This window comes from Choloepus didactylus, chromosome 2 (assembly GCF_015220235.1).
Source record: "Choloepus didactylus isolate mChoDid1 chromosome 2, mChoDid1.pri, whole genome shotgun sequence".
In the NCBI taxonomy this organism is placed as follows: Eukaryota; Metazoa; Chordata; class Mammalia; order Pilosa; family Megalonychidae; genus Choloepus; species Choloepus didactylus.
Genome location: NC_051308.1, coordinates 214842393 through 214864800, shown reverse-complemented (window position 1 = coordinate 214864800; position 22408 = coordinate 214842393). Strand labels below are relative to the sequence as shown.

The 22408-nt window shown below is 35.2% G+C and overlaps 1 protein-coding gene across 9 annotated transcripts in view; it reads right to left on the bottom strand.

Moving 5' to 3' along the window:
- The window catches only part of ZMYM6 (zinc finger MYM-type containing 6), a 36112-nt gene extending 13704 nt beyond the window's left edge, over positions 1-22408 (bottom strand). For 2 of the 9 annotated variants that reach the window (XM_037827766.1, XM_037827775.1), the window contains exons 1-13: positions 22343-22408; positions 21895-21977; positions 21717-21815; positions 21018-21184; positions 17043-17127; positions 16331-16580; positions 13160-13334; positions 12873-13064; positions 3528-3678; positions 3008-3123; positions 1881-2156; positions 1566-1716; positions 832-1004 (exon numbers count right to left, since the gene is read on the bottom strand). In XM_037827766.1, the coding sequence (XP_037683694.1) occupies positions 832-1004; positions 1566-1716; positions 1881-2156; positions 3008-3123; positions 3528-3678; positions 12873-13064; positions 13160-13334; positions 16331-16580; positions 17043-17127; positions 21018-21110 (1662 nt within the window). In that variant the 5' untranslated portion in view covers positions 21111-21184; positions 21717-21815; positions 21895-21977; positions 22343-22408. Of the gene's footprint in view, positions 1-831; positions 1005-1565; positions 1717-1880; positions 2157-3007; positions 3124-3527; positions 3679-12872; positions 13065-13159; positions 13335-13561; positions 14489-14510; positions 16156-16330; positions 16581-17042; positions 17128-21017; positions 21185-21716; positions 21816-21894; positions 21978-22075; positions 22205-22342 lie in introns of those variants that run through there. The other 7 variants (XM_037827769.1, XM_037827768.1, XM_037827772.1 and 4 more) reach the window with 7 other exon arrangements.

Here is a 22408-nt window from a genome sequence, read left to right as displayed (position 1 = left end):
AAAAGGTTAAGAGGCAGCATGTTGCAGTATAAAGAATAAGGGCTTTGGATTCACACAGACTTTGATTCATTCAACAAATATCTAATTAAGCACACTCTATCTTGAGCATTGTGATATGTCCTGGTCATATAATGGTGAAAAAGACAGGCTCTCTCAAGATTATATTTTGGTCGCAAGGCAAAAATAAACAGGTGATTTCTTTAGAGAAAAAGGTGATCAGTCACCTACCAGTTTCCTGAAGGTCAAGTTATTTAAGCTCCATGGACCTCACACCTTTTCCTCATTTATAAATTGGCAGTCATGCACCTGTGTCTTGGTAATGTAGTGAGGATTAAATGAATTAACACAGAGCACTGGACATGTAACAGGGATACAATTAATTGTACCTATCATTGTTAGCTTTTCCAAAAGATGATTTTTTTTTAAGAGTAAGTAAAGCCATCATTCACAAGTCATTTGACCTGTGAAGTGAGAACAAGGACCGATTTCAAATTCCTGAGTAAACTTCTGGATGAGAGAGCTACTTAAAGCAACAGAACCATGTAAAGTTATAACTTGAAAGATCTCAGTTATAAATAAGATCAATGTGCCTTGTAAGAAAGCAATATATAAAAGGAACATATTCTCAAACCACAACAAAGTATCCAGAAATGCTCCACTTTTTACTCCCAAAATTTTATGTGTATGTTCAATCGAATTTTGCCATATAAGCCCATAATTTATTTTACCCAGCTCTAAACACCAAATTTTTCTTCACATAATTTGAACATATTTTAAATAGAAAATAATCTGCAGTAACTTGATAAAGTCAAAAAAGTATATTACATTTACCTGATAAAACAGAACTGTAAATTTGGTCATGCAATCTTCACAACAAAATTCTTCTAACTTGCCCTCCAATCGATTTTCTACCAAATTAGGGGATGTCTGTGAACAATAACTACACATCTTGCAGTAGTTTCCCCACCGTTCTCCAAAGTCACGTGCAGAGAGGGTTTTGCAAACTGAAAAGCAAGTGCGATGAAAGGAAGAAATATCAAATTTACATGAACTTGAAGGAGGTAAAATGAGATTCTATAGTCTTAGATACCAACTTTAAGCTAATTCCTAAAAACGTGACAATTATTTGTCTCTAGGTTAAAGGACAGCCTTTATAGTCACAAAACAAACTCATTACCTTTTACATATACTCTATTAAGCCATCTATATTCAGAAACATCACAGGTATAAAAGTTTCTTAAGCCAAGAAGCACCCTCTTTACAAATGGGTGCAAGAACTAAAATATCTTTGAAGTCATAATTAAATTTACAAAAGAGATTTTTCTATCCTAAAACCATTGATCTCATTATATTTTGTTTTTTCTTTATTGAGATTATTGTGACACTTAAAGGAATAGACTTAAAGTGAATTAAGCATAAATTCAATATAAAAAGCTTTCAACATTATATTCAAACATCTCATAAAACAAAAATTACTTGAAAATATATCACACTTAATAGCCCAAATCATGAATTACTTCATAACCACCACATGTAAAGAGGATAAACTGATTTTTTTTCTTTACCTTCACTACAAAACGGCTTGTCAACCCCTGAGAATCGCACAGTCTCCTTTATAATTTTCTGAAGTTTACAGTATTCACACATTGCCACAACTTTATTTTTCTTTTTATATTCATCAGAGCAAGACTTGCCACAAAACAGAAACATTTTACCCTGCAAAGACATAACAATCATTAAAATCAAACTAAACAGTTGCTTTATCTTTAAATTCTTTGTCCTCATTTTCAAAGTAAACTGAGTGACTGTCAAAGATAAAAAGACAAAACTACTTCTATTGGATAAGTTCATATTCAGGCCCTTCCATAATCTCTCTTTACCTTGTAGAAGAGAAGTTCTGGTTTTGTGATAAACAGATGGTTACACTGCTGACACTTGAGTTTAGCAATTCTATGGGTTAAAGCAACTTGCTGGGACTGTTCAGAAAGAGGCTGGAGACTGGAGGCAGCAGGGCTACTGATGGAGCTGGGGGAAGTGGCAGAGGTGTCACCTCCTCCTGCTGACACTGATGAGCTGGAGGGAGGGCTTACAACCACTTGGCCCTGAGACACAGGCACCACTGAAGAGTTTGTTCCTTTTGGCTTATTAAATACATTCTGAATGAACACAAATAAGGCAAAGATTTTATCAACTGAGAAATAACGTAACAGTAATTTTCATTTTCTCATTTTAAACTGTAATTCCCCCAAAAACATTTTTAAAGTATTTTTATAAAGTAGTTCACCTAAAGAGTTTAAATGGCATACTTCCAGAATAAAAGGACTGAAAAATACAACAATAAAAGGTCAAAGACTAGAATTCAGGCTTTCTAGAAAATGAACTCTAGAAAATGCCTTTAGTAAATTAGAGCAGGACTCTCCTATCTCCAAAATACCCCTCTACCTGCACTTGCACCACCAATCAGCCCCTGGTAGCTATTAAAAGCACATGGCCATTAGCAGTCTCTTTCCCCCTGGTGTCAAGGATACTGAGTCAGGTATATCCTCACTCTAGAGGATCACTAAAGCCTACTCTTTCTGTGTATATTGCAGACTGTGAGGAGAAAATGGGACAAGGAAGTAGATGCAAACAATTCCATGCCAGGGGTCATTAGGTATCTGGTCCAGGATGATGGGAAAGGGCATTTGAACCCCATGAGGACACTGCTGATCACCACACCATCTATTCAAACTATATCCTAGCTTCCATCCTTTTGAAAGGGAGAGATGCCAAAGGAGTAAATGGGAGGGAAGGGTAGTCTAAGCAAGGACACTGATAAGGAAATCTCTTAAGACCTCACACTGGGAACTACCTATTCTGTAGACATGACCTCTGGGGCTCTGGCTGGAGAGAATTTTTCCTTTTTAACTTAAGTTTTAAAAGTATGGACCTTTTATAGAAGTTAAAATTTTGCCAAAGACCAATGCCTAAGAGAACTGAAGGGGTAAAACACTATCTTAAATCATACCTGGAAAGCTACCACACAACTGGAGCTGCAGAAGCTGTATATAGTTCCATTTGACATAGCTAGGTGATACTGAGGGATTGCTGAAGTTTTACAACTATGACATGAAACTTGGACACCTTGGTGACAAAAAAAAACAACCAATGAATAAGTTATACAATTGAACAAAGGATCCAAAATGAAACAGGAAGTGAAAAGCATCAAATATCTATAATATACACACACAAAAAAATCAAAGAACTTTATAATCTGTTATCTAAATAACTACAACTAGCTTCAAGTAAGTCCCTCTTACAAAAACTAACTTGGAACTTATAAGTGTTCTTCTCTTTCTTCTCACATAAGAAACTATAAAATCAACACCCCAATCAGGAAAAGTCAGTGAAAAAAGTTCTTTAACACTAAATCAATCATGGGTCTTCACTTAAACATATGGATAAATTCAGTTTGTAACAAAATAAAAGCAGTTACATTCTTCCTCAATAGTTACTAAGTCTATAAATTTATCAAATTTAAACATTACCTGAAGAAGTAACTGTCTTAACTCTGTAAGCAGATAAGCAATTAATGGAGCAGAAAAGCTCTGTTTTTCCTGAGTCATTTGTAGTCTCAATCATTTCAGCCGAGGGCCTCAATGATTTCCCTAGTGCATATGGAGGAGTTTGGGCTGAATTCTGTTAAGAAAATAAAATAACATTTAGATGCCTAGTTCAAGCAAACCCATGTACATATTGTTTTAAAAAAGAAGGAAAGCTATCCATAACCACTGCCTTTTATTGAAATATTTGAGCATGGCAATAAGGTCACACTAAGAATTAGATTTTTCTGAAAATCAGGCATGCGGGAAAGAAAAGTTCTTTCAGACAATAATAAAATGTAAACCAAAGAAAATTAGTTACCACTCAGATATATTAACAACAACAAAACATATGATAAGAAATGAATCAGGCAGTTATAACAGACTCTTCTCATCCCCAAAAAAACAGAGAAAACCAAGAAATCCATCAACTAAAGAGCCCTCCTCAGTATTGGCTTGGACATTAATCTAGGACAGAGCCTACCATCATTAAGGATTCCTTAACTTGTGAGACTCTTTAGAAGGAGAAGCTAGAAATGATGTTTAATGTATATTAAGAGATCCTACAGAACTGCCCATTTTTCAAGCTGAATTTCATAATGAAATTTCCCTGTAAGTTCATTCATGTTTTAAGATAATAATAATAATAAAGAATGGTACCACTTATTTATATAAGTTACCAATATTATTACTTATTGAAGGCTTACCATGAGCCAGGCCCCATGCCAAGCACTTTACGTAAACTGTATCACAGAATCCTTTCAACAACATAATGAGATACTGAAAAACTTACTTTAAAATTTTTAAATCAATTTAATTAAACTAACTTAATAAGCAAAAGGAAATAATAGTAGTCAAACTTACTTCATCTGACTCCAAAATTCAGGCTCTTAATCACTAAACCATACCCTTACTGACACCACACTATAAGGTCACTCAATAAGAAAGCATATGGAAGGAAATGGTAGGATAATATAAATTATGAAGTTGTGCTATGTAATTTTCATGATAAAAGAGGAGTATCATTTATGAAGTTAACAGTATAATACATAGCAAAATTGGGAATAAAACTGATTTGGGATCCACAGTAAAGCTCCTAGAGCTCATAAAAGAATTCAGTCAAGTGGCAGGTAAAAGATAAATACCAAAAATTCAGTAGTATTTCTAAACACTAGCAAGAAACAATCAGAAAAAGAAATTAAGAAAAAAATTTCATTTATAATAGCAACTAAAAAAATCAAGTATCTAGGAATAAATCTAACCAAGGATGTAAAGGATTTGTACACAGAAAAGTACAAAACATTGCTAAAAGAAATCAAAGAAGACCTAAATAAATGGAAGGACATTCTGTGTTCATGGATTGGAAGAATAAATTTCAAGATGTCAAGACTACCGAAGCAATTTACAGATTCAATGCAATCCTAATGAAAATGCCAACAACCTTCTTTTCAGAAATGGAAGAGCCAATCACCATATTTCTACGGAAGGGTAAGGAATCCTGAACAGACAAAGCAATATTGAGAAAGAGGAACGAAACTGGAGGACTCAAACGTCCCAATATTAAAACTTATTACAAACCCACAGTAATCAAAACAGGCTGGCCTCAAAATGTATAAAGCAAATACTTACAGATTTGAACAAAGGAATTGACAGTTCTACTTTAATAGTAGGACTCTTTAATATACCACTTTCAATAATGGATAGAACATCTGCACAGGTGATCAATATAAGACTTGAATGATAATCTAAACTAACTAGACCTAACAGACATATACAGAACATTTCACCCAACAACAACCAAATACACATTATTTTCAAATGCACAGATTATTCTCTAGGATAGACCATTTCTTAGGTCACAAAACAAGTCTCATTAAATTTAAAATACTGAAATCATACAGTGTATCATCTCCAACCACAAAAGAATGAAGCTAGAAATCAATAACAGGGAGAGTAATGAAAAATTCACAATATGTGGAAATTAAACAAGTACTCTTTAGAAACCATGGGATAAAAAGGAAATCACAAGGGAAATTAGGAAATATCTTGAGGCAAATGAAAATAAAAACACAACATAACAAAACTTATGGGATGCAGCAAAGGCAGTGTTGAGAGGGAAATTTATAGCTCTAAATGCTTACATTAAAAAAGAAGAAAGATTTCAAATCAGAGACCTAACCTCAAAACTGGAAGAATTAGAAAAAGAAAACGAAACCCAAAGCAAGCAGAAGGGAGGAAATAACAAAAATTAGAGTGGAGATAAATGAAATAGAAAACAACAACAACAACAAAAAATAGAGTATCAACAGAACCAAAAGTTGGTTTTTTGAAAAGTTCAAAAAAACTGACAAAGCTTTAGCAAAACTAACGAAGAAAAAAAGAGAAGGGTAAAGACTTCCAGGAAGATGGTGGAATAAAGAGTGGCAGAACTCATTCTTCCACCAAAAACACTTAGAAACAGGCAGAAACTGTCCAAAGCAGTTGTTCTGGGGCTCGAGGAAGGGGGGCAGCAGGGGAGGACCCTGCAACATACAAGGAACACCTGGAAAAAGAAACAGAGAAACTGCGGTGAGTGTCTTACTTGGTCACAGCTCCCAAAACACATTCCCTACTCTCGAGGCCAGCAGCTTCTGGTCAGCCTGGTTCCTGACCGGCACACTGTTCTGGACTGGAAGAGTCAGGGAAGCCCTCCCATCGGGAACAGAGGGGGACACACCACAGTTCTGATCCAACTGTTGGCCGGCAAAATTGAACCTCTGGGTCCTGCAGCCATGGCTCTCTCCGGACAGACACCTGCAGCACCTGCAGCACCATTCTTTCTACCCACCTCAAAAGCAGAGGGAACAGAGGGAAAAAAAAAAAAAAAAAAAAACAAAACAAACAAAAAAAACACTTGGCTTTGTCATGCTGTGGGGAATAGGTTGCTGAAAATTCCCAACCTGAGGCTGAGAAAGTGCAATCTTAGGAAGCTGTTTTCCTGAGCCTATCCCTAGGGCCCTTTGGAATTGGTCTGCACCCACTGTTTGGGACCCTGGACCTGTTTTGGCTGTGAAATACTGACAAACCAAGTGCCAAAGAAGAGTTTTAACATGAACCCAATCAACAACAAAATCTTAGACAAGAGAGGGAAACTGACCTTGAGAATAATAATATCAAGATAATCAGATGCCCAGATACCAGGAAAAAATTACAAGACATACTAAGAAACAGGAAGATATGGTCCAGCCAAAGGAACAAATTAAAAAATCAGAGGAGACAGAGGATTTGAAACAACTAATCAAAGATGTTCAAACAAATTTCCTAAACCAATTCAAGGAGACAAAGGAAGATATGGCTAAAGAGATAAAGGATATTAAGAAGATACCAGGTGAGCATAAAGCAGAAATTGAAAGCATGCAAAGAAAAATAATATCTTATGGGAATGAAAGACACAATAGATGAGATTAAAAATAGAGCAGAGGCATACAACAGCAGATTTGAACAGTCAGAAGAAAGGATCAGAGACCTAGAAGATAGGACATCCGAAATCAAACAGACAAAAGACAGATAAAAGAAGAGAAAAATTTGAGCAGGGTGTCAGGGAATTGTATGACAACACAAAGCACACAAACTTACATGTCACAGGTATCCCAGAAGAAGAAAAGAAGGGAAAAGGGACAGAAAGAATGTTTGAGGAGATAATGGCCGAAAATTTCCCAACTCTTATGAAAGACATAAAGACACAAGTCCAGGAAGCGCAAAGTACTCCAAACCCTAATGGACTCATTCCAAGACACATACTAATCAGAATGTCAACTGCCAAAAATAAAAAGGGAATTCTGAAAGCAGCAAGAGAAAAGTGATTCATCGCTTACAAGGGAAACGCAATAAAACTAAGCACTGATTTCTCATCAGAAACCATGGAGGCAAAAAGGCAGTGATATGATATGTTTAAGGTACTGAAAGAGAAAAACTCCAGCCAAGAATTCTTCATCTGGCAAAACTGTCCTTCAAATATGAGGGAGAGTTTAAAATATTCAGAGATAAACATAAGCGTAGAGAGTTTGTTAACAAGAGTCCTGCCCTACAAGTAATACTAAAGGAAGTTCTGCAGGTTGAAAAGAAAAAACAGGAGAGAGAAATCAGAAATGAAGATTATCAGTAAGGGTAACTGAAATGTTAAAAGGAGAGAGAAAAATAAGATAAGCCAAAGGATAAAATGGTTGAAGTAAGTACTGACTTTGCAGTAATAACACTGACTGTTAATGAATTAAACTCACAATCAAAAGACACAGATTGGCAGAATGGATAAAAAAACATGATCCACCTATATGCTGTCTATAAGAGACTCACCTGAGACTCAAGTATACAAAGAAGTTGAAAGTGAAGGGCTAGAAAAAGATATTCCAAGCAAACTACAACTAAGAAAGAGCTGGGTTAGCTATACTAATATTGGACAAAGTAGACTTCAAATCCAAAATTGTTATAAGATACAAGGAAGGACATTATATATTGATAAAAAGGGACAATCTGCCAAGAAGAAATGACAATCATAAGTATTTATGAACCTAACCATGGTGCCCCAGAATACATGAGGCAAATACTGGCAAAATTGAAGAGAGAAATAGACGTCTCGACAATAATAGCTGGAGACGTCAATACAACACTTACATCAAGAGATAGAACATCTAGACAGAGGATCAAAAAGGAAAGAAAGAACCTGAATAAATGATAAGTGAACTAGACCTAACAGACATTTACAGAATATTACACCCCAAAACAGTAGGATATACATTCTTCTCAAGTGCCCATGGATCATTCTCCAGGAAGATCACAAGTCCCAATAAATTTCAAAAGATTGAAATTATACAAATCATTTTCTCTAATCATCATGGAATGAAGCTGGAAATCAGTAACGGGCAGAGAACAGGAAAATTCACAACTATATGGAGGTTAAACAACATTCTTAAACAAGCAGTGGGTCAAAGAAGAAATTGTCAAATGCCTTTTCTGCGTCAATCGACATGATCATGTGATTTTTCCCCTTTGATCTGTTAATGTGGTGTATTATATTAACTGATTGTCTTATGTTGAACCACCCTTGCATACCTGGAATAAAACCCACTTGATCATGGTGTATGATTTATTTAATGTGCTGTTGAAGTAAGAGGAATTAATAAATATCTTGAGACAAACGAAAATGAGAACACAACATATCAAAACTTATGGGATGCAGTAAAGGCAGCGCCGAGAGGGAAATTTACAGCCCTAAACACCTACATTAAATGGGAAGAGCTAAAATCAAAGAACTAACTGTACACCTGGAGAAACTAGGAAAAGAACAGCAAACTAATCTCAAAGCAAGCAGAAGGAAAAAAATAACAAAGAGCAGAAATAAATGAAACTGAGAACAAAAAAACAATACAATCAACCTAAAAGTTGGTCCTATGAGATCAGTAAAAGTAACAAACCCTTAGCGAGACTGACAAAGAAAAAAAGAGGGAAGATGCAAACAAATAAAATCAGAAATGATAGGGGGACTTTACTACTGACCCCACATAAATAAATAAGATTGTAAGAGGATACTATGAACTTCTGTGTATCAACAAATTATACAACCTTGATGAATGGACAACTTTCTAGAAACAAATGAACAATCTACACTGACCTTTGAAGAAACAGAAGACCTTGACAAGCCAATCACAACTAAAGAGATTGAATTAGTCATAAAAAATCTCCCAACAAAGAAAAGTCCAGGACAAGATGGCTTCACAGGTGAATTCTACCAATCATTCCAGGAAGAATAAATACCAATTCTGCTCAGAATCATCCAGAAAATTGCACAGGAGGGAACACTACCTAACTCATGCTATGAAGCTAACATCACCCTAATACCAAAGCCAGATAAAGGTACTACCAGAAAAGAAAACCACACACCAATCTCTCTAATGAATATAGATGGAAAAATCCTCAGCAAAATACTTGCAAATCGAATACAACAGCACATTAAATGAATCATACACCATGATCAAGTGGGTTTTATTCCAGATATGCAAGGGTGGATCAACACAAGAATATCAATTAATGTAATACACCACATTAACAAATCAAAGGGGAAAAATCACATTATCATATCGATTGATGCTGAAAAGACATTTGACAAAATCCATCACCCCTACTTGATGAAAACTTAGAACACTAGGAATAGAAGGAAATTTCCTCAACACAATAAAGGGCATATACGAAAAACCCACAGCTAACATCATATTTTATGTGAAAGACTGAAAAAGATCAGGAACAAGACAAGGATGCCCACTGTCACCATTGTCATTCAACATTGTACTGGAAGTTCTTGATAGGTAAGAAAAAGGCATAAAAGGCAACCAAACTGTAAAGGAAGAAGTGAAACTTTCCCTATTTGTCAGTGACTTGATCTCATACACAGAAAATCCTGAAACATCCATGACAAAGCTCTTAGAGCTAATAAATCAACAAAGTGACAGGGTACAAGATCAACACTGAAAAATCAGTAGTATTTCTATATGCTAGCAAGGAACAATCAGAAAAAGAAATAAAAAAAAAAAAATTTGGTTTATAAAGCAACTAAATCAGTTATCTAGGAATAAATCTAACCAAGGATGTAAAGGACTTGTACACAGAAAAGTACAAAACATTGCTAAAAGAAATTAAGGAAGACCTAAATAAATGGAAGGACATTACATGTTCATGGAATGGAAGAATAAATATTGTTAAGATGTCAATTCTACCCAAAGCGATTTACAGATTCAACACAACCACAATCAAAATTCCAACAACCTTCTTTGCAGAAATGGCAAAGCCAATCATCAAATTTCTATGGAAGGGTAAGAGGTCGCAAACAGCCAAAGCCATTTTGAGGAAGAAGAACGAAGCTGGAGGACTCAAACTCCCCAATCTTAAAACGTATTACAAAACCACAATAATCGAAATAGCAGGGTACTGGAACAAGGACAGACATATAGACCAATGGAATGTAACTGAGAGCTCAGAAATCAACCCTCACATTTATGGCCAACTGATTTTTGGCAAGGGCGTGAAGAACACAAAATGGGGAAAGAACAGGCTCTTCAACAAATGGTGCTGGGAAAACTGGATCTCCATTTGCAAAAGAATGAAGAACGGCCCGATCTCACACCTTACACAAAAAATCAACTCCAGATGGATCAAAGAACTGAATATAGGAGCCAGAACTATCAAACTCCTAGAAGAAAATGTAGGGAAGCATCTTCAGGACCTTGTGTCAGGCAATGGTTTCTTAGATTTTACACCCAAAGCACAAGCAACAAAAGAAAAAAACAGATAAAGGCAACCTCATCAAAATTAAAAACTTTTGTTTCTCAAAGGACTTAAACATGGAAATAAAACTGAAATCTATATAATGGGAGAAAATAGTTTGAAACCACATATTCCATAAAGGACTAATATCCAGAATATATAAAGAAACCCTTCAACCTAACAAGAAAGACAACCCAATTTAAAAATGGGCAAAAGGCCTGAATAGACATCCTTCCAGAGAAAATATACAAATGGCCAAAAAGCACATGAAAAAATACTCAACTTCATGAGCCATCAGGGTAATGCAAATCAAAAGCATGAGATACCATTTCACACCCACTAGAATGCTGCTATTAAAAAAACAGAAAATTTTAAGTGTTGGAGAGGATGTTGAGAAATGGGAAAACTTATTCATTGCTGGTGAAATGTAAAATGGTATAGCTGCTGTGAAAGACAGTTTAGTGGTTCCCCAGAAAATTTAGTATAGAATTACTATATGACCCAGCAATCCCACTTCTAGATATATACCCAAAGATCTGAAGCAGGGACTTGAACAGATTTTCATACCAATGTTCACAGCGGCATTATTCACAATTGCCAAAAAATGAAATCAACCCAAGTGTCCTTCAACCAATGAATACATAAATAAAATGTGGTATATACATACAATGTAATATTATTCAGCCATAAAAAGAAATGAGGTTCTGTTACATGGGACAACATGGACGAACCTTGAGGACATCATGTTAAGTGTAATAAGCCAGCACAAAATGACAAATATTGTATGATCTCACTGACATGAAATAGAATAAGCAAAATCAGAGAGTGAGAATCTAGAATATAGGTTACAGGGGATGGTGTGGGGATAGGGAATAGGCTTAAAATGTACAAAGTTTCTATTTGTGATGATGGAACAATTTTGTTAATGGATGATGATGGGAATACAACATTGTGATTTAACAGCACTGAATTATATACTGGAATGTGGTTAAAAGGAAAATGTTAGGTTGTATATATGATACTAGAATAAAAAGTTAAAAAATGAAATCCATGGAACTACACAACACAGTGAATGCTAAGTTAAACTATGAACTATAGCTAATATTACAATTATAAAAATACACATTCATCAATTGTAACAAATGTTCCACACCAATCAAGGTGTTAAAAATAGGGTTGTATATGGGAACTCTGTATTTCATGCATGATTCTTCTATATCCCACAAGCTCTCTAATTAAAAAAAAAAAAAAAGAAAAACTTATTTGGGGTTGGGGATCATATATAAAAATAACATGGATTATTTTCCTGTAAAAGCAATAACCAGAGTGGCAAAGTGGCAATTCCCAGAAAAAGGATACTTTTCAATGTTGGATGCATATTACCAACTGCTTGGAGAAAGTAACAAATCAAACTTTGTAACTGAAAAAAAAAAAAACAACTCTACCCTTTTACATCTTTGAAAAATTGTATTTTTTTAAAACCCATATCATTTAGCAATAATTAGACACAAAAGTGATACATTTAGTAACCAGATTCATCCATTATTCTTTAAGATAAATCAAAATATTCTAACATGGCAATTTTGCCAAATAGCTACAAACCATTTCAAAATACATTGAAAATATATTTTTAAAAAGGAAAAGATACATTTCCTTTGGATTCACTGATTTTATAGTATTTTAATTCCTTGTCATAATTTATTTGTAATGGTACGGAGTTGTCTTCATAATCAATATTCCACAAAATATTTCACACTCACAGCAAATCATGAAATTACATTTATGAATTCTTGGCCATGAAGGGAACCTTCACCTATTTCATTTTACTATCGCAATCATCCCTTACAGTATCAGAATCTATCCCATTTTATGGAGGAGAAATCACACACTTGGATCAACTGATGGGAAGAACTCACTCTCATTTTGCATTTCATCCCTGAGCAGCTAGTAACTCAGAAGGGGTAGGCCTAACTATGTGCAACAGACTCATAATCATACCTGCTTATATGCCGTCACACTTGTTGAACTAAAAACCTTCTGAGACTGGCAAGGACCAGAACTACTATAGCAATAGCTCCCACAGTTCTCACAACAGTTCATGGTAAGGTTGTTGGCAGAGTGAAATCTTGAAAAGCAGGCATCACTACAAAGACCATGTACCACATTTTGATATTTAACTTCAAATCGAATCTAGGAAATAAAAATACACATATACACACAAACTAAGCACAGTTAAAAATCTCTGACCTTTGAGCAGAATCCCAATAAAGGTAAAATTAACTTACATCAGCATTCTTCTGGCACATACTGCACTTAGTCGAAATGCCATTGGTATATATGGTAACAACAGGCTTTTTCTTTAGCTCATAAGAAGACAGACATGACTGGCTACAGAAATCTTTGCTAGGAGAGGAATTTTCAAAGCGGGTTGTGATCACATCCTTTGGATTTAAAATGTCCCTAAAAATAAATAACAAAGACAAAATGAAACATGTTCATCACAACTGTAATTTTTTCCTCTTTGTGAGCTAAAATAACTACATAACTAGGGGCAGCTATTGTATAGTGGAAAAAGGCATGTGAAAACTTTGATTTGATGGTTAGTTCTGTTACTTATCAGCTAAATTATAATGAATGAGACAAGTAATGTCTCAATTTCCTCATGTATAAAATGGAGTTTATAATACCTAATTCATAGATGTGTTGAGGGAGAATTATATTTAAAATCTAGCCAGCATGATACTCATGACAAAAACAGTGAGGCTTCCAACTCCAACCAAGTTTGATCCGCTGGAGCCAATGGAACTAAATCCAATAGCCATCTCACAACTCCAGACCACAAGACACTTATCCTCATACTAGCCAGCAGCTGCCAAGAATAGAAACATGAATGAGACAAGGAAATTAAAACTGCAAGATTTGGGAAACACAAACAACAGAAATTTATGTAAAGATTAGCATGATATATAAAACTTAGCTATGACTGAAGAGATCAAAGAAACAGATGACAAAGGGGCTGTTAAGGATTAATATCAAAGGACAGATGGATACAAGAATGAGACAGGAAGAACCAAAATAATTTTGTGTTCTGTGAGATTTCTAGAGTCATTTTGTAAGTGCTAATTTTTGCAATAAACACTGATAGCAATACCCGGGTAAAATCAGAGACTAAGTATTGTCATTCTGACAAGTCTAAAAACTGAAGAAAACAGTCAATAATTAAAAACATTTGTACAGCCCGATAATGGCAATAATATTATATAATACAGTAATATGTACTTACTATGTACAAGCCTTGTTCTAAAGGCTTTACTCAAATTATCCAATTTAATTATCACAAAAACAGAGTATTATTGTAAGTATTATTGTAATTTGCCTTTTACAAATAGAGAGATTGAATCAGAAAGTTCAAAAAACTTGTCAAAATCATATAGCTGATAAACAGCAAAGCCAGAATATAAAACTAGGCAGTTTGATTTCTAGAGACCATGTAGTTAATCTGTTTTTTAGATATTTCCGTCTGTATCTTTAGTCTGCCTCCCACTCTGTACCTTTATTATGTAGGACTACTGTTTCATGGTAAACTATGAAAGAATAACAATGACAACAAAAGTATGTTGATTTTCTAAAACTCACCTAACCTTAAAAATATGACAGTGAATCTCGGAAACCAAGTAGATATTTTATACACAGACGAAATACTAATTCTGAAAAGTGACTTTTCTATTAAAAACAAGAGCAAATAAAGAATTTAATTTGATAAGCTAAATATGCCAGTAGCATAATGTACATATAAGTAAACCAATGAGAATGACATTTTAATGAAAATCTGTGAACACAAATATAAACAAACTCCAAAACCTTATCCATCCAAATGAGTATTATATCTTAACATTTGTCTTGGAAAAACAGACATCTTGCAGCAACCACAACATGGCTCAAAACAATTTTTTTCATTTCTCTTTTAATTTATAAAAACTACAAGAACTACTTTTTAATTTTATAGTCAAATCTCATATTTAACAGTATGACTCAGTGTAACTGTATTCACCTGATAATTTTGCAAATTTGCAAAAATCAAACTCATACTGAAAAAACAGATTTGTCACCTAACCTACTTTAAAGACATGTTTCATAGGCCCCAAAAGCAATACCAAATTGAAAGATCAAAAAAAGCTTTGAATAAGAGCAGCACTGTGGTAAAAAGTCAGTAACAAGGGTGACTACTTTTAAGAGAACAATATACATTTAGATGTATAATTCCTGCTATATTCTTTAAAATTTAATCCATATTATTTTACTGCTATATAATAAGCAATATCTAGAAAAGAGAAATCTAGATTTGCCTTTCCAGATTAATTTTATGAGAATGACATGAAAGTGTTAAAGTAAGAAATTAGAAGGGCATTTCAGAACAAACCAAATTTAAATATTCAAATAAAATACAAAAAATTCCTCTTTCCTTTTCAGTTGGATATTTCCATTTTAGCAGGATCTTTTAGATACATTGCACCAATACATTCAAGCAAATAAAAAAACTCATATACATCTCCAAAGGTAAAAATAGGGGCTTACAAATTCTATGAGTATACATAATAATATTAATTTTATTACTACTACTAATAGGATCCCACTTTTTAAGCACTTACTATGTGCTAAGCTTGTGCTAACACTGTCCCATTAAAATCCATGGAAGTAGATACTACTCACAGATGAAGAAACTGAGGCTTAGAAAAGCCAAATATCTAGCCCAAGGTCACACAGCTAATAAGTGACAGAGTCACAATCCAAAACCAAGCTCTTTCATGCTCTAGCTTAGGGATTAGTGACAACATATTGTATTTCTGGAATTACACTACCACAGAAGTAGCAAAACATTCCCAAATCTTCAAATGTACTGAGGTGGAGAAACAGGTTTATGTGACTTTAGTGCTGTTTCGTCTCTTTCTACAACTAAGCTTCCTTATTCATATAGAGCAACAAAGGCTCCAACAATAGCTCACAAGAATGTCAGAAATAAATGCATATTTCTGCAACCATCTAGAGCTTTTACCTTCTAAAAAATTAAGTAATTTTCATATACTATTAGAAGAATGACATTATTTTATTCTGTATTTCAACAACTTTCAAGGTAACTGTTAAATAATTTTAGACGGTTGTTGTCTACAATTACAGGATATATAAGTGATCCCGCAATTCTCACAAACGGTTTATTATTTCTTTCCATAGTAAAATTTAAACTGAAAGAGAAAGAAAATACCAGTTGAGGCAATACTATGTCACTTTTTTAATTACAAAACTTTAAAATTTGCAAATTTCTCAATTAACTAAAAAGTTGTTTCCATAAAAATGCATTAGAGAGATTTAAAGTTTATAAAGATTTAAAGCATGTTTGAACTGAACTATATACAACTAAGAAAGCAAAATAAAAAGGGACATAATTAAGAATTTTATACTTGGAACAGTTTGTGCAGGTTTTCTTGGGAGGAGGTGGTACGCAGACAGATGAAAAATATCTGGTGATGCACCGTGTGGAGCAAAAGAGCTGAGTAGATCCTGTCTTATGATATGCTGTTTGTCCCTTATAAAGTATTTTTTTACAACCAGAACAAAAAACCTGAATAGCTACGGCTGGAACTGAAGGAAGCAATACATTTGGGCCAGATGATGCAAGAGAAAACTGAAAGCCTGGGGTCAATTGTTGGGCTACAAAACAAAATAAGAAGAAAAAAACAGTTTTAGTATCAACATGAATATATATTTTATCTCCGTTTTAGAACAAATTCCCTAAGTCTTGAAATCCAATATTAATGAGGCAATAGGCACTCCAATACAGAGGGTTTCAAACTTTTTTTTTTTTTTTACCATGATCCACAGTAAGAACCTACAACCCAGGACATATACATTAGTATGTATATATATATAATTTAATAATTGAAATGGAAATTTCATGAAACAATACATTTTTTCACTATGTGCACTGCACTCTAATAAAGTCTTATTCTATGCTATTTTTTTAAATGCTGGTCAAGACCAGACACCTGCAGTTTGAAAAACGCTATTCTAAAGGAAGAGAAAGATTTACATAAGGAATTGCTTTCTCTCAATTCTTATACTCAGAATAAACAAATATTACTTGTAATTAATTTATACAGTTTTATTTCTTACCAAGAGGATTGTCACTGACTGAAAACACAGCACTAATTTTCAGTTCACTTTCTTGAGATTTTGGCTGTTGGGCACACTCATACTCCTTAAAAAGAGAAATTAATACAGTGTGTGTAAGTAAACAAAAAATTCAAGCAAAAAAGTAATCTAGCATATTCATCTCTTCCATATTCTAATCCTGATCACCTTTACAAATACTTTAAAAGCCAAAATTTACAAGTTATTAGACTAGGTTTAATCTTTATAAAAAGAATCTTTCAGAACTGGAGAATCTTTTGTAATAGTTACATCTATTTTTCATATGTAATTTTGGATATATGGGAATAATGCAAGTCTTTTCTGATGCTGAGAACTGTATTTTTATTTACAAGGGAGCAATAAATGAAATTATCATCTGTATTTTATCTGACTACTCTGTACCTACAGGTAGATAACTTTCTAATTTCTAAATCCCAGATCCATATGTGCAAATGCCTCTCAGACATTATCACTTGAATGTCTCATAAGCTTCTTAACACACAAGATCCCAAACTACACTTACTACTGCCCTCAAAATCCTACTTGTAGACAATCAGGAAACAGTATCATCATATGTCAAATTTACTATGACTTTGTAATTGAACAGAGCTGGCAAATGCAATAGAAAGAATATAAGTATGGAACCAGTCAACTATTCTAGTTCTGATGCTTCCTAGTTTTGAGTCTGTATAAATTACTTAACATCTCCTTGTCTTAGTTCCCGCTTTCTAAAATAGGGAAAGAATATGTCCCTCATATAGTTGCAGTGTTTAAATGAGAATGCATAAGCCATTGCTTCTGGCAACATGGAATCACTCAACAAATATCAGCTCTCTCATTCCCTGTTCTCCCTATTACACTCTAAACTGCCTTGAGGGCAAGGGCCATAACTTTTCATTTTTGTAGCTTTTCTGAAAACAAATAACTAACACAACTTAGTATACTGGTTAAGGGTTTTGGGCCTTGAATCAGGCGGCCTGGGTTCAAATCCTGACTCAACCATTTATTAGTTATACGACCTTTAACAAGTTACTATCTGTGTTTTAGTTTCCTCACATAAGGAAACATAAAGTGGGAATAAGAACAGTATTTAACTTCCCAGGGTTGAGAGCATCAAATGGATTAACATACCTAAACTGTTTAAAAAGTGTTCAAGAAGTGCTATGGATTATATAAAAAGGAATAAAAACTCACTGAATGAATGAAAGAATGAGATCAACTTTAATATCCAGAGCAGATTCTCAGTATCATAAAATAATAAACATTTTCAATTTCTTATATCCTATTTTCCAACAGTCAATTGAGTTATTAATACAAGATGGAAAAAAGTATATACAATTTGTTCAACTGGCTCTTCTATCAGAGTCCACATCTTCAATTATGAAAAATTATAGCCTATTCACCTTGAAGCATTAATAAAAACCAAAGAGAACTGAGGAGAGTCCTATATAAACTTAAATTTACAATCTAAGCTGTTAGGGAGATTTCCATTAACACAATTTTTATATTCAGAAAGAACACTCAATTAACTGATAGCATACTATTTGTTAAATTTATATGCTATTGGCAAGGTGTAATGAAAGAAATATTGGACGTAGAATCGCAAAAACTGATTTTGTATCCTAGTTTTGCCATGGAACTTTGATAAAGTCACTCATTCCTTCAAGCTCAGTATCCTGATCTGTGATAAAGAGGATCTCTTATTCCAATTACTGAACATGTACTTTGTGCCAGTCACAAGGATTTGGGGATTCAAGTCAAATAAGATCAGTCTCTGTTTTCAAAGAGATTGCAGTCTTGTGTGTGAATGAAGAAGAGGGAAAAAGGGGGGAATGTCAAGATTAGTATGATCAGTAGGACAAATTTACTGACCTGTAAATGCCATAATATAAGTGACTGCAGTAAAAATAGAGAAACAGAAAATGGTTAATTCTACCTGTGAGTGATAGTTGAACTGTATCATAAAAGCAGATTTTTGCCAGGCTACCTAGTTTAAGATACTACAGGCAGAAGAAATGGCAATGTGCAAAGGCAAGTGAATAAAGTCAACAGAATATATCTTTGAATGATGCAAAGAGATTGCAGGGGCATAAATTAGAAAAGGTAGGAAGGATGAGCAATGATAATGAAGAAAGAAACAAAGGCCTAAACATGGATAGCTTTGGATGTCACACTAAAAATTTTATGCTTTACTACCCAGGAAATACAGCCTTTAAAGGGAGTAATGTAATCTCATCTATAAAGAGTACAGTGGCATTGCTGCAGAGCGGTTTGCTGGAATATGTGACTAAAGGAAGAAGGATGAGCAAGAAACTGTTATAAAAGTCCTGATAAGAAATAGTGAAAGAGAGAGGAAAAGAGATTAAAAAAAAATTTTGAAAAGTAGAATCCACAAAACCTAGTAAACAAATGACTACGTTTGGCAAAAGAAGAAGAGGAATCTACCATTTAGAAGGAAAATAAGAGTCATGGATGCTGCTATCCCCCAACCCACAACCTGTAGACAGGATCTCAGAACGCTTATCAGCACAGCACTCTAGGAAGACAAGGACTTAATGAGCGAGATGAAACATATATGGCATCCCTGTCCTGGAATGATACTACCTTTAAGATGACGTGAGAAATGTTTGCTTTGCTTATGCAATAAAGTCAACAACCACAGTGTACAAAGCAAAAGAATTGTCCAAGGTGGGGGAGGGGGGACATTTCTTACAAAACTGGTCTCTCCACATTGACTTTTGCTTTCCAATCTGGTTCCCTAAAGGGAGGCCAAAATGACCTTTCCAAACACAAACCTGTTTATCTTACTCCCCTATTAAAACTCAACAATGGCTTTCCACTACTCTCAGGATAAAGACCAAAATAAGTAACAAGGCCCACGGGACACTCCATAATCTGGCTCCAAACTGCACATAGAGCCTCATCATTAGAAGCAGGATAGCACAGGCTCTGGAATCAGATTGTCAGTTAGAATCCAGTCTTTGCCATTTACTGGCTGTAACCTGGGGTAAACTGTTTAACCTCTTGGTGCCTTGGCTTCCTCTTCTGTAAAATGTAGATTATAATATGATTATGAGAATGGTGCCTGGCACACTATAAGCATATGTAAGAATTAATAATAAATTAACATTAATAACATTACATAGTATTATGATATATCCTATATGTCGACATGTTAATGCCACATATTATTAGTATTATTATTGTTGTTTTATGATAATTATTATTATCCTCATCACCATTTTCACATCTTTTCTGTTCCAGGTCTACTGAACTTGGCAGTTTTTCAAAAGAATCATGCATCTTTCCAACTCAGGGTTTTCCTATATGCAGTGCTCTGTCTGGAACACTCTCATTTGTACCCTTTGCCTGGTTTATTCATTCTTCACAACTTATCCTACAAATCCTTTCTTGAGGGAGGCCTTCACTAGCCACTTCCTACCCACAACCAAAACTAGGTCAGAGTCCCCATTTTAAGCTTTTCTTCTGGAGCACTAGTTATAGTCTTTAATTACATATGCTATCTGATCATTTACTTATATAATATCTATCTCCCTTACTAACCCACAAGCTCTATGAAGGAAGGGACTAAATTGGTTTTGCTCACTCCTGAATACCCAGAGCCTGGCAGAGAGTAAACCATGAATACTTATGGGTGAAAAAAAAAAAAAAAAAAAAGAAACGGCTCTCAGATATAAGAAAATAAAAAAAGAAATGCCAATTAAGGGGGGGGGGGGGAATGGGGAATACATTATTACTTTCCTTTTATAGAAAAAAATATACTGTAAATGAGATCTTTTTGCATCCAGAGTAAAAAACTGATTAGTAGGTCCATCTAATGAGAAAAAAATTAGCCCGGGTTGTTCTAACTTACAAACCAAAAATGGCCTAACTAAAATTTTGAATTTACCATATAGAAAAGAAAGAATTTTTAAAAAAATCAAGATAAATGCTTACTTGAGCATTGTCAGGTTCTTCTTTAATTTTGTCCAGAAGCCCTTGCTGTGGTGCCATTGCTTTGTCAGATTCACCATCCAAAGTTTCTTTCATTCTAATTTTTTATGTAAAAGAATTCCCCAATCTAAAACAAATAGATTTCTTCTTGGTAATGGATAGCTGGACTCCTAAAACACAACATAAAGGAATGGTATTCATGCTTATTCCTTTTTTTTTTTCATCTTTACCTACATTAATAGCTTTATGTTGAGCACAAAGCTTTAGGGTTGAGGACTTGAAAAATCCTCTGGAGGCTTGATTAACTCTATTCTTTCTTCTTGCTCTCTGCTCTTTTTTTCCCTTTAGTGGCTGCCTTCACATGAGAAAAAGTGTTCCAGTAGCTCCCACTTCCCTAGTATCTTTAAAAACACGCACTCTGGTCTTTCAGATGTTGAAGGTTGTTTAGGGGAATAGCTCAGGAGACCAAGACAAAGGAGGAAGTTAGCAATCTCTGAAAAGAATGGACCCAGAAATAGTTTCTGACTCCATGAAAATTAGTACTTGGAGGCCCACCTCAGCTTTTACTTCCCAAAGTAGGGCAAGCCAACCTCCCCACCCACACCTATGACGCAGACCCTCCAAAAAGGGTCCCAAAACTTCGCCTAACCATAGATCAGAGCTCAAGATACCACCGCAACTAAACAATAAGCACGCCCTTACTTAAAGTGGGCCACCTGCGCCTTTCGGGGTCTCCATGGGGCCACGCTCAGCCCTGCCCAGGAAAGAATCAGCCCTGAGCGCTGTTTCACAATCGTCTTCCTGCAAATAAAAAACTGTTAGCCATTCAGTAGATTCCTTTTCTCTAAAGCGTACACGTCCTAAATTGGACGTATTATACCTGAAGCAAAAAAGCAGCTTTCCAAAGTTGTCTTTATCCAAATGGTCAAGCCAGGCATGGACATCCACAATTGGCTCAAAAGCCTGTTCAGAAGAGAAGAGAACTTTTCACCACTTGCCACACTTACAACAATCTATTGACGCTCGCCCCTCCCCTGAGTATCGCCAGCAAAAATACCCACGCCAGTCAGTAAGCACTAACGCGGCAACGCTGCATCAGAGGAAGAGAACGACCCGCCAGTGACTGTCAGCCGGGCCCTGCGACAAAATCTGCAGCAGCATGAGCCGTGCGGCGGCGGGCGCCCGCCTCATCATGTGGCCGCAGCTCCCGCCACGCCCCGGGAGGCCCCTCCCGCTGCCCGCGCGGCCGTAGGCACCTGGTCACCTCACTGTTCCCCTCCCCCCGGAGAGCACAGGGCAGAGGATGGGGAATAGGACCCAAAACTCACGGGCCAGGAGAAAGCTTATTTTCTCTTACTGAAATTCTTGGGTTTAAACCATTGCAACGCAACAAC